Raw genomic sequence first — 13,940 nt, 5'->3', positions numbered from 1 at the left:
AAGCTGCAGCTCCCAGGGTCGCAGCGACACACCCCCACCACCACCCATCCACCCCGCTCTTGTCCTGCCCACCTCACACCTTCCTGCGCCTATGTGACTGCAGCTACCAGCTGGGCAGTGGGGAGGCCCGCCTCATCTCTGAGGACCCCATCAATGACGGCGAGTGGCATCGGGTGACAGCGCTGCGGTAAGGGAGCCCACCTGAACACCAGGGGGAGGGGCCCCCACCATGCTTGGGGAGGCAGGCATTGGGCTCTGGGGTGACAGATTGAGGCTGGGGCTGGGGAGAGCCAAGCACAGACTTCCAGGGCAGGACAGAACGCCGTGGCGCTGGGTGGATAAGCGCCCCAGTGGTGAATGAAACCTGGGGGGATGCTAGAAAGCTGTGTAGGGGGTGTCAGACCTCTCATTCGGTGGAGAAGGAAGAAGCTCAGGGAGCAGACTTCTCTGGAGTCTTGTAGAAAAGCGAGGGGACTTGTCTTGGGTCAGGGAGCATGGGGAACTGGTGGTGTAGGACCTGACCCAGTGCCACCCGCCACAGAGAGGGTCAGAGAGGCTCCATCCAGGTGGACGGTGAGGAGCTCGTCAGCGGCCAGTCCCCAGGCCGGAACGTGGCGGTCAACACCAAGGCCAGCATCTACATTGGTAAGTCCTGGGCTCAGGCCTCGGTGTAGGAACGGGGCTCCTGCAGAGCGCCAGCACGTGCCCACCGCTCCCCTGGGGCCCCTGGAGTTGACAGGTGCTGTCCTCTCCCCTCCTCACAGGCGGAGCCCCCCACGTGGCCCTGCTGACCGGGGGCAGGTTCTCCTCGGGCATCACGGGCTGTCTCAGGAACCTGGTGCTGCACTCTGCCCAGCCTGGTGCCCCTCCCCCACAGCCACTGGACCTGCAGCACAGCGCCCAGGTGGGGGCCAACATGCGCCCCTGCCCCTCGTAGGCAGCTGCCTGCCCCACAAGGACTCCTGGGCAGCGTCCCAGCCCCACAACATCAAGTCTATTATTATTAATATTATTATTATGAATATTTTGTAAGAAACTGAGGCGATGCCACGCTTTGCTGCTACTGCCCTGGGCTGGACTGGAGGGTGGGCATGTCAACCCACACACAAACACACCTGAGCAAAGCCACAGGCTGGGGAGCAGGGCAGGTTGGATGGGAGCAGGTGCCTCCGAGGGGCAGGCACGGTGGCTGCATGGGCTCAGAAGTGCCCCCACCAGCAGAGCCCCCATAGCAGACCTGGGCCGCCCGTTCCTGCAGCCCTTGGGCAGCCCTTGTCCCAACGAGAGCCAGCCTCGGCGTACAGCCTGGGTCCTCACCAGCCACTAGGAGTAGAGGGCGTCGCAATAGCCTTTGCCACCCTCCTCTGGGTAGCAAAAGCTCTTTAGTGCCAACTGTGGAGCAAAAGGCAGCTCACCCCTGGACAGGCAGCCCCCACCCCCATTAGCCCATGTCCCAGCCCACGTCCACCTTCACCTCCGCCTGGCCAGCTGGTCTGCATCCCCCGCCCGACCCCAACATTGAGCCCAGGGTGCCTGCCCTCAAGGGCTATAAGGGAAACTCCACCCCAGCTCTTACCAGGGGCTGCTCTAGGCAGAGCCCAGCATTGAGGGGGTCTCCCCACCCGTCCCGGGCCACATCCCCCACTGACCTGGAAGTGAAGACCCAAGGGCTATGAGGGGAGGAGGAATTGGTTGGAAAGAGCTCGTGCCTTGGGTGGGGGAAGCTAGGACTCATGATGGAGGGACAGGAAGGGGCCGTGACAGCTGTGCCCCATCATTGGGAACCTGAGGGCCCAGCTGGGGCAAGTGCCCTCCCCACCAGCAGTCCCCCAGATGTTGGGTTGGGATTCCTGGCCTTGTGTCCTACAGGGGACCCTCCTGTGGTCTTTGTCTTGATCTTTTCTTAATAAACGGTGCTATCCCCGCCAGGGCGGTCCCTGTGTCTTTGACTAGGGCTTGACTCTGTGGAACCTGAGGGTGGGCCAGTGAGGCAAAGCAGGCCAGGTGAGGTCTGGAGGTGAGTCAAGGCAGCTTCGGTAAGCGAGGCCCCTGCTCCCTGCCCTGGGCATGGAGGTCCTGGCCTCCACTGATCCAACAGTGAGCCAGCCACCACACGAGCTACGGGCCATTTAGCTCCTGTGGCCTTCCCCATAGTCCTGTGAGGCAGGAATCGTCGCATTTTCCAGAGGAGCAGACTGAGTCTCAGAGGGTTATGTGACCTGCCCAGAGTCAGAGAGCCCTCCAAGGAATGGCGACGGAGCCCAGGGTGTGTCTGACCCCAGAGCCCACTCTTCATCCTCTGAAGTCGCAGCCTCTCTGCGGATGACCTTCCTGACCCTGGAAGGCTGGCCTGCTCAGCCGCAGCCCCCCAGGGGCCACCTGGCCGGGACACGTGTGACAGATGGTGTAGCTAAGGTGCAGGCCATGAGAACCAGGACACCAGACCACCCAGCTGGAGGAGCAGCAGCACCGCAGGAGGCCAGCAGAGGCCAGCGCCACCTTCTGCAGCCAGGGACCTGCGGAAGGAAACGGAGAGTACCCTCAGGCCTCAGCCAGGCCTGCTGTCCCGTCCCCATCACCTGGAGAGGGACGAGTGACCTTGGTGGGAGGAATGGGAGCAGGCGGTAAGGAGAGCCGTCTGTCTTCCGGAGCTGCGTCCTGTTGTGCAGAGCCACGGCCTGCGGCGGGGCTGCTCCCAGCTGCAATCCGGAGGGCGCCTGCCGACCCGAGGGCTGAGGAGGCAGTCGGGGGCTTGGAGGTATTGTCCATACTCCCCTCCTGGCTGAGCATCAGAAAGGGACCTGCAGTGGGAAAGAGCAGGGCTAATACTGAGAACGGCCCCTTCTAAGGTGTGACTGCGTCTCATTTACTCCCCCCCCCCCCCCAAGCCTCTCAGAGTCTGCTAAATTCATATTTCCATTGTATAGGTCAGGGAAGTGGGGTTAAGTCACTTGCCAGGTCACACAGCTGGAAGTGATGGGGGAGGACTTGAACTCAGGCAGTCTAGATGGATGGAGCTACTTCTCAGGAAGGAGTGTTTTCTGGGCTGGACCCTTCACCCACAGTATTTCACTTTTAAAGTGTACAACAACTCTGAAAAATTAGGTTTATCGCTCCTGTTTTACAGATAAGGAAGCTGAGGCATAGACAGGTTCATTCTTCCACTCATTTGACTCATATTTCTCAAGCATCTGCTGTACCCCAGGCATTGCTCTAGGGACCAGGGATACAACGGGGAGCAAAACAGACAAAAATGTCTTTGAAACTGGAAGTGCAAGAAGACGCCAAACAAATTAGATCATGTCACATGGAGATAAAATTAAGCAGGGAAAAGGGACAGGACATGTTGGCTAGGGACAGGATTTCTTTTTATTTTATCGTTGAGAAATAGACCACAATAAACCACTGACCCTTTTTAAGCGTACAGTTCAGTGGCATTAAGCACATTTCCGTTGTTGGGCAACCATCACCACCATCCAGCTCCAGAACTTTCTCTTGCGAAACTGAAACTGTTCCCATGAAACACTTAACTCCCCATTCTCTCTGCCCCCAGCCCCTGGCAGCCACCATTCTACTTCCTGTCTGAGACTGACTAGTCCAGGTGTCCCACAGAAGTGGAATCACAGCTCATTTCACTTAACAGAACGCCTTCCAGGTTTCATCCATGTTGTGGCGTGTGTCCAAATTCCCTTCCTTTTTAAGGCTGAATAATACTCTGTGGTCATATCACATTTTGTTTATCCGTTTTCCTGTTCATGGACTCAAGGTTTGTTTGTTTTTTTTCTAATAGAGGGATCAGGAGAGAGCTCACTAACAGGGTTAAGCAGAGACCTGTAGGAGGCAAAGGAATGAGCATGAAACTCTCTGGGGAAACACCTTCCAGGAAGGGAGAGAGCTAGTCCGAGAGCACAGACGGGACAAGACAAGCGTGGAAGGGGCTGAGAGAGCTGGAAGGCAGGTGGGAGGTGACGGCAGATCTCGCGAGGGCCTGTGGGCCCCTGGGAGGCTTTGCTTCGTCTTTGAGGATCATGGAGGGTTCTGCGCATGCAGGTGACATGATCTGACTTAGCGTCTTAGCTCCTCTGGCCGGGGAGCTTAACTCCCCACTCCTTACGTGTGGGCTGTGCACAGTGGCTTCCTCCCAAGGAGGACCGCGTGGGAAGAGGAAGCAGAAAGGAACAGCGGAGAAACCAGACAAACGGCCTCAGCCAGGTGATGGCAGCCACGAGCCAGGTTGGGAGGAGGTACCTGTAACGCGATGTGATGAAAATGACCCTTTACCTCCGTAGTCTTTCTCCTAACGAGCCCTAACTCCAGTCTTACCCTGGAAAAAACATAAAACAAGTTGACATCAATGGCTCAGTTACGAACTGCAAAACGGAATAAAGGGTCCACTCCACGGTTTAGGTGAGAGGGGAAGCAGGTGAGGAGCACGACACGGGAGGGCTGTGGATCAGGAGTTCAGTTTTGGGCCAAGTGAAGTTTGAGACGCCGCCTACACATCCGCCTGGAGATGAGCAGGGAGGCAGTTATGTAACGAGTTCAAAGTCATTCAGCTGGCGATGCATCATAAAGGAATGGGTGTGGAGGGCGGAGGCGGAGTGGATATGGGGACTCGGCCTCAAGGCACAAAGCACAGAGCGACAGGGAGATGAAGAGGAACCTGCAAAGGAGACTGAGGAGTGCCGTGGGAGGTAAGTGTGTGGGGTCCTGGGAAGCTGGATTTCAGCCCTCAGCCCGGTGCTTTTTTGCAGTAAACAACCTATTCAATCAGCAATATACGCCAGCCCTGTTGCGGGGAAGGGGCATCTCCAGATTCCCAAGAAGGATATACCTGGGTGACCTGGTCTCTCTGTACTCAGAGGTCATTCCTGCTTATGTCACTCATTGACTCTATGACTTTGAGCCTCAGTTTTCACATCTGTAAAATGTGAGCCAGACGGATCAATGGTTTTCAAAATAAGTCTTAAGGGTCAAAGTCAGATTCCTCAGTGGGTCATGGGGCCCCCCACGTCCACTTCAACAGAGCATCTCTCCTTTTGATATCTTGGGCCTCTGTGCAAGGTCCCATTTAGGAAGAGCTTCCACCACTAAAATATCATTTGAAAGCAACTCAGTTAGACCATCCCTAGTGTCACCCTGGCTCTAACTTGCCCTGATCCTCAGGTACTCTGGCCTAAAGCAATTCTCCACCACTGTGCTCCCCCTTCTCTCCTACCACGCCCCCGCCTCCGCCTCCGCCTCCGCCTCCGCCCCACCCCCACACTGAGGCCCTGGGGAAGGGGAGCCGGGTCCCAGGTTTTCTCCGAGCTTCTCAGTAGGGCCTAGGATGCACTCATCACCGACCTCTGCAGTTGGTTGGTGGCCAGAGAGCCTGGTCACTACCATCACCACAGAGATAACACACCAGACTCAGCGGGGGATGCACCTGCTGTTCTGACAGTGGAAGTAGGGACCACAGGAACCTAGGGCCAAAAGGGGGAGCATGTTATGAGGGCCCATAACAGCAGGATGTGTGGCCCTATAGTGAGGGAATGTGGGAGGTATGGGGAGAAGTCTGTGTCCATGTACATGCAAACAAGAGTATGAATGAGCATTTCATGGAAGACAGGTATATAACCATTATGATGGGGATGGGGATGATGATGGGGGCTAACATTTACCAAATTCCTATTCCTTGCCAGGCATAATTCTAAACACTTCCTTCATTGACCTCCCCATTCATTAAGATCTCACGATAACCCTATGGTGTAAGTACTGTTATTAACCCCATTTGAGATGAGAAAATGGAGGCCCAGGGAGGTTAGGTCACTTGAGCAAGGCCACCCAGCTCACATCTAAGTAGCAGAGCAGGCATTTGGTCCCATGCTCATAAACACTGGCACGCAGTGGGCGTGACCATGTGTCTGCATGTGTGCACTCATGCAGCCTGCAGTATCCCAGTGAACCCAGGCACTTCCAAGCCAATCCTCGCTCATGGCGTTGCACCTGCCATCAGCTCTGCCTGGCATTCTCTTCCCCAAGTAACGGCACGGCTCTCTTCAGGTGTCCTCCCACCGTCCTGATCCTGATCTGAGTTCCTCTGCAACACCTCCCCCCTAAGCAGAATGAGGCTTTACTGAACTCTCTTTTTGGTCTGTCTCCCCGACCAAAACCTCATCTCAGAAAGGACAAGGACTTCTCTTTCATTCATTGCTGAATCCCTAGAGCCTAGAAAAGCGTCTGGTGCATCGCAGGGGCTCAGTTAATATTTGTTAAATGAATGAATATACACACAGGTGAAAGAATTGTGTGACTCGGTGTGAGGGTGCGGCAGACAGATCGGCTCACCCAGCTCCCCGTTCTGTGGAGAAAAGCTGGGGCAGGTGGGACTGCCAGCACCATGACTCATAAGAGGTGGGCCTGGGCACCGGAGCATTCCCTTCCCCAGCCAGGACAAATCAGATGTGACCCCAGGACTTTTGCTAGAACCATAAAAAAGGTGCTTGCTCTTTATGGCATTGAGGTTAGAACTCTTAAGGATGATTGTGGACTTGGAGCTGCAGAAACACCTTGTTGCCAAATAGAAAGAAGAGCTGCCTGAGATGGAAGCCAAACAGACCCACACAATGCAAAGACAGAGGAAGAGAACAAAGGGACAGAGAGCCCAAGGGACATTACTTGAACTACTGGATCCAGCTATACCTGAACCACACATTAATATCCCAGTTACAGGAGGCACCCCCCCCCCAATTCTCCTTTGTCATAAGCCAACTTGAGTTGGGTTTCTTTCGTTTGCAAAGGAAAGTGAATAGTTAATATATAGAAGGTGTTTAGGTATGAGTGGAAGTCTGTGAGAGAGAAAACGAACAGTGGTGTGGTAGTGCATGGGAAGCCACATGTGACTATAAACACAGGTATGAGCAATTGAGACTATGCATGGAGACCAAGGATGTAAAATGAGCCTTCTTCATTCAAATGACAAAGCTGATCCAAGGAAGCCAGAGTTGTGATAGGGCTTCACCGCTACCACCTTCATTTTGGAGCGCAACCCTGCTAAACACAGAGCAGCAGCAGCCTTCCTGGCCTCCCTGGCTGACAGCCTTTCCTCAAGAGCGGAAGGGCACTGGGAGACGCTGAGGGAGGAAAAAAGTGGGGGTAGGGAGGGAGGGAGGGAGGGAGGGAAAGAGAGAGGGAGGAAGGGGCTAATTTTTTTTTTTAATTAGGATTTATTTAGTTTTTTTTTTTAATGTGAAATTTTGTTTTCCAAAGATTTTACAGTAGTCCTGCCCTATATCACAGTTCACTTATCGCGGCCTCACTGTATTGCAGGATTTTTAAAAATATGTTTAATTATTTATCATGGATTTTTTGCTATATCGGGATTTTGTGGAACTGTACATGTATGTTGTTAAAGTTATGTAGGCTTAAGAGTGTAGAATAAATGTAAGGTTCCTCTGCGGAGGTGGTCTAGAATGTAATACCCGTGATAAGTGAGGGAATACTGTATTTATTTATTTTTAGAGAGAGGGAGAGAAACATCAATGTGTGGTTGCCTCTCACACGCCCCCAACTGGGAACCTGGCCTGCAACCCAGGCACCTGCCCTGACTGGGAATCGAACCCGCGACAGTTTGGTTTGCAGGCCGGTGCTCAATCCACTGAGCCACACCAGCCAGGACAAGGGGCTGATTTTTAATCAACCAATGAGAGCTGTTTGCAAAACAACATCATAGGAGCCCTGGCCAGGTAGCTCAGTTGGTTAGAGCATCATCACGATACACCAAGGTTGTGGGTTCAAACACCAAGTTTGCAAGTTCAGTCCCTGGTCAGGCCACAAACAAGAACCACTGAATGCATAATAAGCAAAACAACAAATCAATGTTTCTCTCTCTCCTTCTTTCTATCTCTTTATCTCTCTATCTCTCTCCCTTCCTCTAAAATTAAAAAAATAATAAAAAAACAAAACAGCTATAAGAGCCTACAGGAACCAGAAAGGGACCCCAGGCAGCATGAGTCATGGCCCCAAGATTTAGGATACAAAGTTCATAGTGTTCCTCCCAAAGCCAGAGACTCTAATGGGGAAGAGAGTGAGAATCCAAAATCCAGAATTCAGACCACGCACAGTTTCAGGAAAGACGTACAGTGGGACCTGAGCAAAGAGACAAATGAGACAGCAAGGGGGTGCCCGACTCCACATTCAGCATTAAAGGGCTGGTTACCCAGGGCCTGGCATGCCAAGGTCTTGTTCTTGGCGAACCCATGTTGGCTCTCAGGAACCTCCATGTTCTTTTCTTGAAGTGCTCACAATCCCCTGTTTAATCCTCCAGTCTAGACTTTTAGCCTGAGATGGCAATAAAGCTTCTCCATGGGTTTGGAATCTTCTAGACTTAAGCAGCTCATCTGCTCACCATCATGGAACACAGCCTCTGCTGTGACATCGGTGAGTTGTGTCTCCAGCCCTGAACTCTATTTGAGAGAACATACTCTGGCAGTGAAAATCCTGCTGCTTCTCTTGTGAGCAGGGAGGCCGGGGGCACTGTACGTAACCTCTCCGAGCCTGCCTCACATCTATGGGCACGAGGCCAGGGACACTGGCACAGCAGATGGGAGCAACAGAGGAGGTCCACCATGCAAGGGGCCAAAGGCAATGCTTCGTGAGTGACTGGTACTAATACCAGTTCCCTTTCCTTGCCTGGATGGGTTTCTGTCCCTTACAATTATGAGAGTCCTAACTAGGCCCTTCAGTTATCATGTAAAGGGCCGACGCGGGACAGAGGAGCCAGTGTGTGAACGTGAGAGTGTGTGAGTTGTGTGGAAGTGTGCAAGGTGTTCTGTGGGTGTAGAAGGCGTGTGTGATGCCCATTGCGTGTGGGAGGCGCAGCGTGTGAGGTCTGTGGGTTGTGTATTGCACTGTGGTTGTGCAAGGTGTGGGGTTGTATGAGTGAAGTGTGAGTTGTGTACATGCACAGTGTGTGCGAGTGGGTGGGTGTTAGCGTATAGGTTGTGCATGGGAGTGTGTGCGCGCACATCCGTGGAAGCCAGATTTATGGGCTTGGCTCTTTGGGTCTGCAATGTGCCTTGCTATGACCACCCCTAATCCTGCCACCACTCACCCCCTCCTTCCCTCTCTTAGGAGCCAGTCTCCTTCATTTTCTAGAGCCCCCAGTACCCCCGCATTCGTGGCCCCAGGCCCGCAGTGCTGCCCCGCATCCCCACGCTTAGAGGCCCTGGTCCTGACCAACAGCCCTAACCCATCCAACCCCAAGGAGGTGACTTCACTCACGAAGTCCACGCGGGGCTGACAACCTCTGGTGACCAGGGGCAGGCCCAGGAAGTCCCTCGTGGACGCCACTGGACAGGGATAGTAAATCCGCAGAGGGGGCGCCTAGGGGCCGGGGCGCTCCTGGCGGACCCTCGCAGAACTGCAGGTAAGAGCCCAGGGCGCACGCCTCTGCAGACGCCGCGGAACGCCGGAGACGCAGGGGTCAGGCTGTAGACCGGGAAGAAGCGGATCCTGTCGCTGGGGGTCGCCGCGCGCACCCAGAGCCCGCAGCCGGTGTCCGGGGCCACGAAGTAGGACCTGCGCGACGCGGAGTGTTACAGCAGTGTCAGCAGCTATTAATGCTGCCTTTTTAAGGATGGGGTAGCAACCTGCCCACCCAGCAGCCTTTCCCTCTTATTGTTAAAAGAATAGATGCAACCTCAGCTATCAGAGAGCAACAGGCCAGTGTGATGGATAAGGTGTAGTTAGTGAACTGAGCACCTTCTATGTGCCAGGTTCTGAAAGTGTCCCTTGCATGGCTCATCTTGTCTTAAATGCACAATAATAAATTCTTTTAAGGCACATGGGTCTGTTATGATTCCCATACTACTGAAGAAATGGGGACTTAGCAAACTGAAGCAATGATCTGTATGGCAGCACTACAGGAAGAGGCAGAGTGAGTGTGTGAACGCAGGGTTTTCACTTCCAGATCGGAGGGCTTTCCCACCCACCCCCAGGCCCCTGCTTCTGGGTGACTTTGAGCTCCAGTTTCCCAGGGGGACTTGGGTAGACTGGGGGGTGCCAAGCAAGACCAGGCACAGGATTTCCAAGCCTCCCTAAACTCCAGGGGTCCCAGCCCATCAGGGTGAGTGCTGACTGGGGAAACAGTATCTAAGGGTGGTGGGGTCCGAATCTCCTGACCACCCCAGCCAAGTCCCTTTATACTCACTGTCTCCAGAACAGACACAGTCAGGGCAGATGCCCCCAGAGGGAGCAGTCTTTGGGGCAGCTGCCGAAGATGTGCCTCCATCCCGGCCTTGCTGTGCCCAGCAACAGGGCAGACCTGCAGAATCTTCAGTTTGGGGTCTTTGGGAAAACCAGGGCATGGGGGCCCACCCAGACGAGTGGGGAGGCTGAAGGATACAAGGAGCAAGGAAAGGCAAGTCCTCCTGCTCCTCTGGTCTCTTCACAGTGATTTTTGTGCTCCCCTTCCAGATCCTTCTTCAGATCAAGATTGTGTCTAAAGTTGTCATGGAGATTTGGGGCTGGGGCTGGAGCCTGGGGAGAAAAGGCAGGGAGGATGGCTGCTCATCCCCTGCCAGATAGAAGCCAGGAAACTCAGATCCTGTTCAGCCAGAGGGCTTCTGGGAAGGGGACCCACAGCCCCAGAATGTCGCTGCCTTCCTAGATAAGTCGGCACCATAGGCACTGAGCTTAGGAAAGGCCTGGGACACTATAGGAACCTCTTTGAGGGCCAAGAGAGGCAGCAAGTGGTGAAAGAGCACCAGACCAGGAGTCAGCTCTGTAACAAAGTATGCCTGCCTCAGGGCCTTTGCACTCATGGTTCCCTCCCCCTGTAGGGCTTTTGTCCCGTAGGGTTCCATGGCTGGCTTCTTCATGTCATTCAGGTTTCAGGTCACATGTCACATTTCCCTGAGCATCCCTCAGTCTGAAGTAGCACTCTCCTTCCTTGTCACTCAATCACATCTCCCCAAATTTATTACATCAGCACTTGCTGGAATTATTCTTATTTAGATCTCATTGTATATATTGTCTGTTGGCCCCCACTAAAATTGCATTCCATGACTATCTTGTTGATCTCTGGACCCCTAGGTCATAGCACAGTGTGTGGTCCCTGTGGTATGAGGGTATTGGAGGAGAAATAGGTTTGAAATGTATGAAGGCAGAACTAGTCTGTGGAAAATTCTTTTAAATATTACTGCTCATATATGTAAGAAGTGTGGTAGAGGTTATCCCAAGTTTGACAACAACCCTTAAGAGTATAAATAATCTTACCAATAATGAATTGCAAAGGTGAAGGAAAAAATAAAAATAATCACTAATGAAAAAATGAATTTTGATCAGTCATGCCGGGGGAAAGACTGAATTATCTTTCTAGCCCAGTTGTAGAAAATACCATACAGCTGTTGTTGCATACGTGGTACAAGAGCGTGCAGCCAAAAAGCTAAGTAAAAAGTATTACAGAGGAGTGCTAGGCAGTTGATTACTAACAGTTTGTTATTACTTTGGATTTACATTGTTTGTGGTATTTGTCAGATAAAGTTGTGATTTTTTTTTTCATTCTACATAAATATTCACTTTCAAGCCTTGTTTTGTGTTTATAATTTCATATTTTAAAAGCGGGCCCTCAAATTGTCAATACTTCCGGTCCCACAACAGCTGGCCCTCAGGGAACTCACAGCCTGGTAAGAGCTTCATATTAAACAAATCAGTAAGCAAAATTATTACAATTTTAAAAATGAACAAAAAAGAAAGAACAACAAAATCATTAAATAAATCGCCATCTTAACTATAATAGGAACATGAGGTACCTGGTAAAGTCAGGTAAGTCTTCTGAATTGGGCCCTGATGGATGCATAGGAATTTCTGTGCAGAAACTATACTATATGCATTCCAAGTGGAGTACCAGTACATGTCACAGTCACAGGATAACTCATTCTAGGGACAGGCTGGTGTGACTAAGATGTGCTACACAGAGAAGTGGATGTGAATGGCAACCATATCAACAATAATAATAACTTCCCAGCTCCGTGACTGGGCTATGTGCCTGAAATGTCCCTACCTTTCCTGAACCAGGGACAAACTCCTTGTAGAGTCTTTCATATTTCTAGTGACAATTTCTTAAGTGTTTACAACATTCCAGGCAGTGGTGTAAGCTTGTCACATGCTTTGTCACACCTAAGCCTCACAATAACCCTACAAAGAGGGCACTCTTTTTTTGTTTTTGTTTTTTAGGTTTTATTTACTTATTTTTAGAGAGAGGGGAAGGAAGGGAGAAAGAAAGGGAGAGAAACAGCAACATGCAAGAGAAATGCTGTGGACTGTGCCCGCAATCCTGGCATGTGCCCTGACTAGGAATCCAACCAGCAACATTTTGCTTTGCGGGGTGATACTCAACCAACTGAGCCACACCAGTCAGGGCCAAAGAGGGCACTCTTATGAGCTTCATTTAAATGATGAGAAATCTTAGTACAAGTAATGATAATAAATAAGTTTAGTAAGGTAAGGGCATTATAATATTCCCCCAAGGGTTTTTTTCTGTTGGGCAAGTAACTTAACTTCTCTATGCCTCAATTTTCTTATCTATAAAATAGGGATTATACTAAAGTATCTTTTTGGGTTATTGGGAATGTTAAATTAAAAGAAGGATGTAAATTCATTTTTCAAATATCACTAATTTCTGTTTAGGCATTGGAGGTATTTTAGGAAACAAAATAAACAAAACTCTTTCCTTGTGGAATTTACATTCCACAGTGTAGAATAAATGAGTAAAATGTATGGTGTATTGAGTACTCATAAATATTAACAAGAAAAATACATAAAGCAATGCTGGGAGATATAAAATGTCAGAGAGATGTTGAAATTTTGATAAGATAGCAGAGGGGTTGGGGGAGCTCAAGGAAAACAGTCTTTTGAGTAAAGATATAAAGGAAGTGAAGGAGTCAGCCATGCAGTTATTTGAAGGGAGAACTTGTTAGACAGAGGGAATAGCAAGAACAAAGGCCCTGAGGCAGGAGTATGCCTGGCACAAGCAGCACCAGTGTGGAGTGAATGCAGCAACACGAAGATTGGTAGGAGATGAGTCAGATCACATAGGGCCCTAGAGGCCATTGTAAGGATTTTGGCTTTTTCTCTGAAATGAGAACCACTGGACAAAGCCAGTTGCTGCAGGACCAGATAGAAGACTATTAATAAGTCTAGAAGTGATGGTGGCCTGCACCAGGATAGCAAAAAGTGGTCAGATTCTGGACATATTTTGAAGGTACAACCAATAGGATTTGCTGACAGGTTAGACTCGGGATGCAAAAGAAAGAGGTGAGTCAGGGTTGGTACCCAGTTTTCCGCCTAAGCATCTGGAAGGATGTTATTGCCATAACTAGGGTGGGGAGACTCGTGGGGCAGGAGCAGTGTTGGGGGATAATAAGGAGCTAAGTTTTGGACACATTCAGATTGAGAAGACAAGTGGTGGCTGGATTTCCAAATCTTGAGTTCAGGGGAGAAGTGTGGACTGGGGATATAGTTTTGGAAGTAGTCAGTACATAGATGGTATGTAAAGCCACAAAATGGGATGATGCTGCCATGTGTGTGAGCAGAGAAAGAGAAGAGGACAAGGGGCTTGAACAGTGCCCTAACCCTCCCTTGGTGCTGGAGGAAGACCGACCACTAGGGGGCAGTCAAAGCCCATACAAGGATGAGGAACGCTGCCGAGCATCCTAGAAACAGCCACTGGGAGGCTGCAGGATGCCCTCCTCAGCTTAGATGCCCCGCATGGTGGCAGCTCACCAAGAAGCGAAAAGCTGTCAATATCTCAGGACTGAGGCTCTGTCTCATGGCTACATGTTCAGGTAACTGTAGAGATGGGCAATTGCCCCGCCCAACCAACGTGTCCTTGTTATTCTGTACAGTGGGTGGTAAGGCTGGATTATCTCTCAGGGCTTTTTCCCCTCAGACCTTCT

The 13,940-nt window shown here is 51.3% G+C and overlaps 2 protein-coding genes across 2 annotated transcripts in view; one reads left to right on the top strand and one right to left on the bottom strand.

The window, feature by feature from the left end:
• Window positions 1-1,928, top strand: part of HSPG2 (heparan sulfate proteoglycan 2) — a 96,061-nt gene extending 94,133 nt beyond the window's left edge. The window contains exons 100-102 of the mRNA XM_090268743.1: window positions 104-187; window positions 542-645; window positions 765-1,928. Coding sequence (XP_090124869.1) covers window positions 104-187; window positions 542-645; window positions 765-937 — 361 coding nt within the window. The 3' untranslated portion in view covers window positions 938-1,928. The remainder of the gene's footprint in view (window positions 1-103; window positions 188-541; window positions 646-764) is intronic.
• LDLRAD2 (low density lipoprotein receptor class A domain containing 2) lies at window positions 1,324-10,273 on the bottom strand. Its single transcript, XM_090268247.1, is given in 10 exon segments — window positions 1,324-1,392; window positions 1,577-1,649; window positions 2,471-2,516; window positions 2,580-2,801; window positions 5,347-5,413; window positions 5,416-5,476; window positions 9,248-9,346; window positions 9,348-9,449; window positions 9,451-9,578; window positions 10,193-10,273. Coding segments are annotated over 10 exon segments (948 nt in total).
• Window positions 10,274-13,940: the final 3,667 nt, after the last annotated feature.

This window comes from Furipterus horrens, unplaced genomic scaffold (genome assembly GCF_987537825.1).
Source record: "Furipterus horrens unplaced genomic scaffold, mFurHor1.1.pri manual_scaffold_3, whole genome shotgun sequence".
NCBI classification, from domain to species: Eukaryota; Metazoa; Chordata; class Mammalia; order Chiroptera; family Furipteridae; genus Furipterus; species Furipterus horrens.
This window is presented reverse-complemented; position numbering and strand designations above follow the sequence as displayed.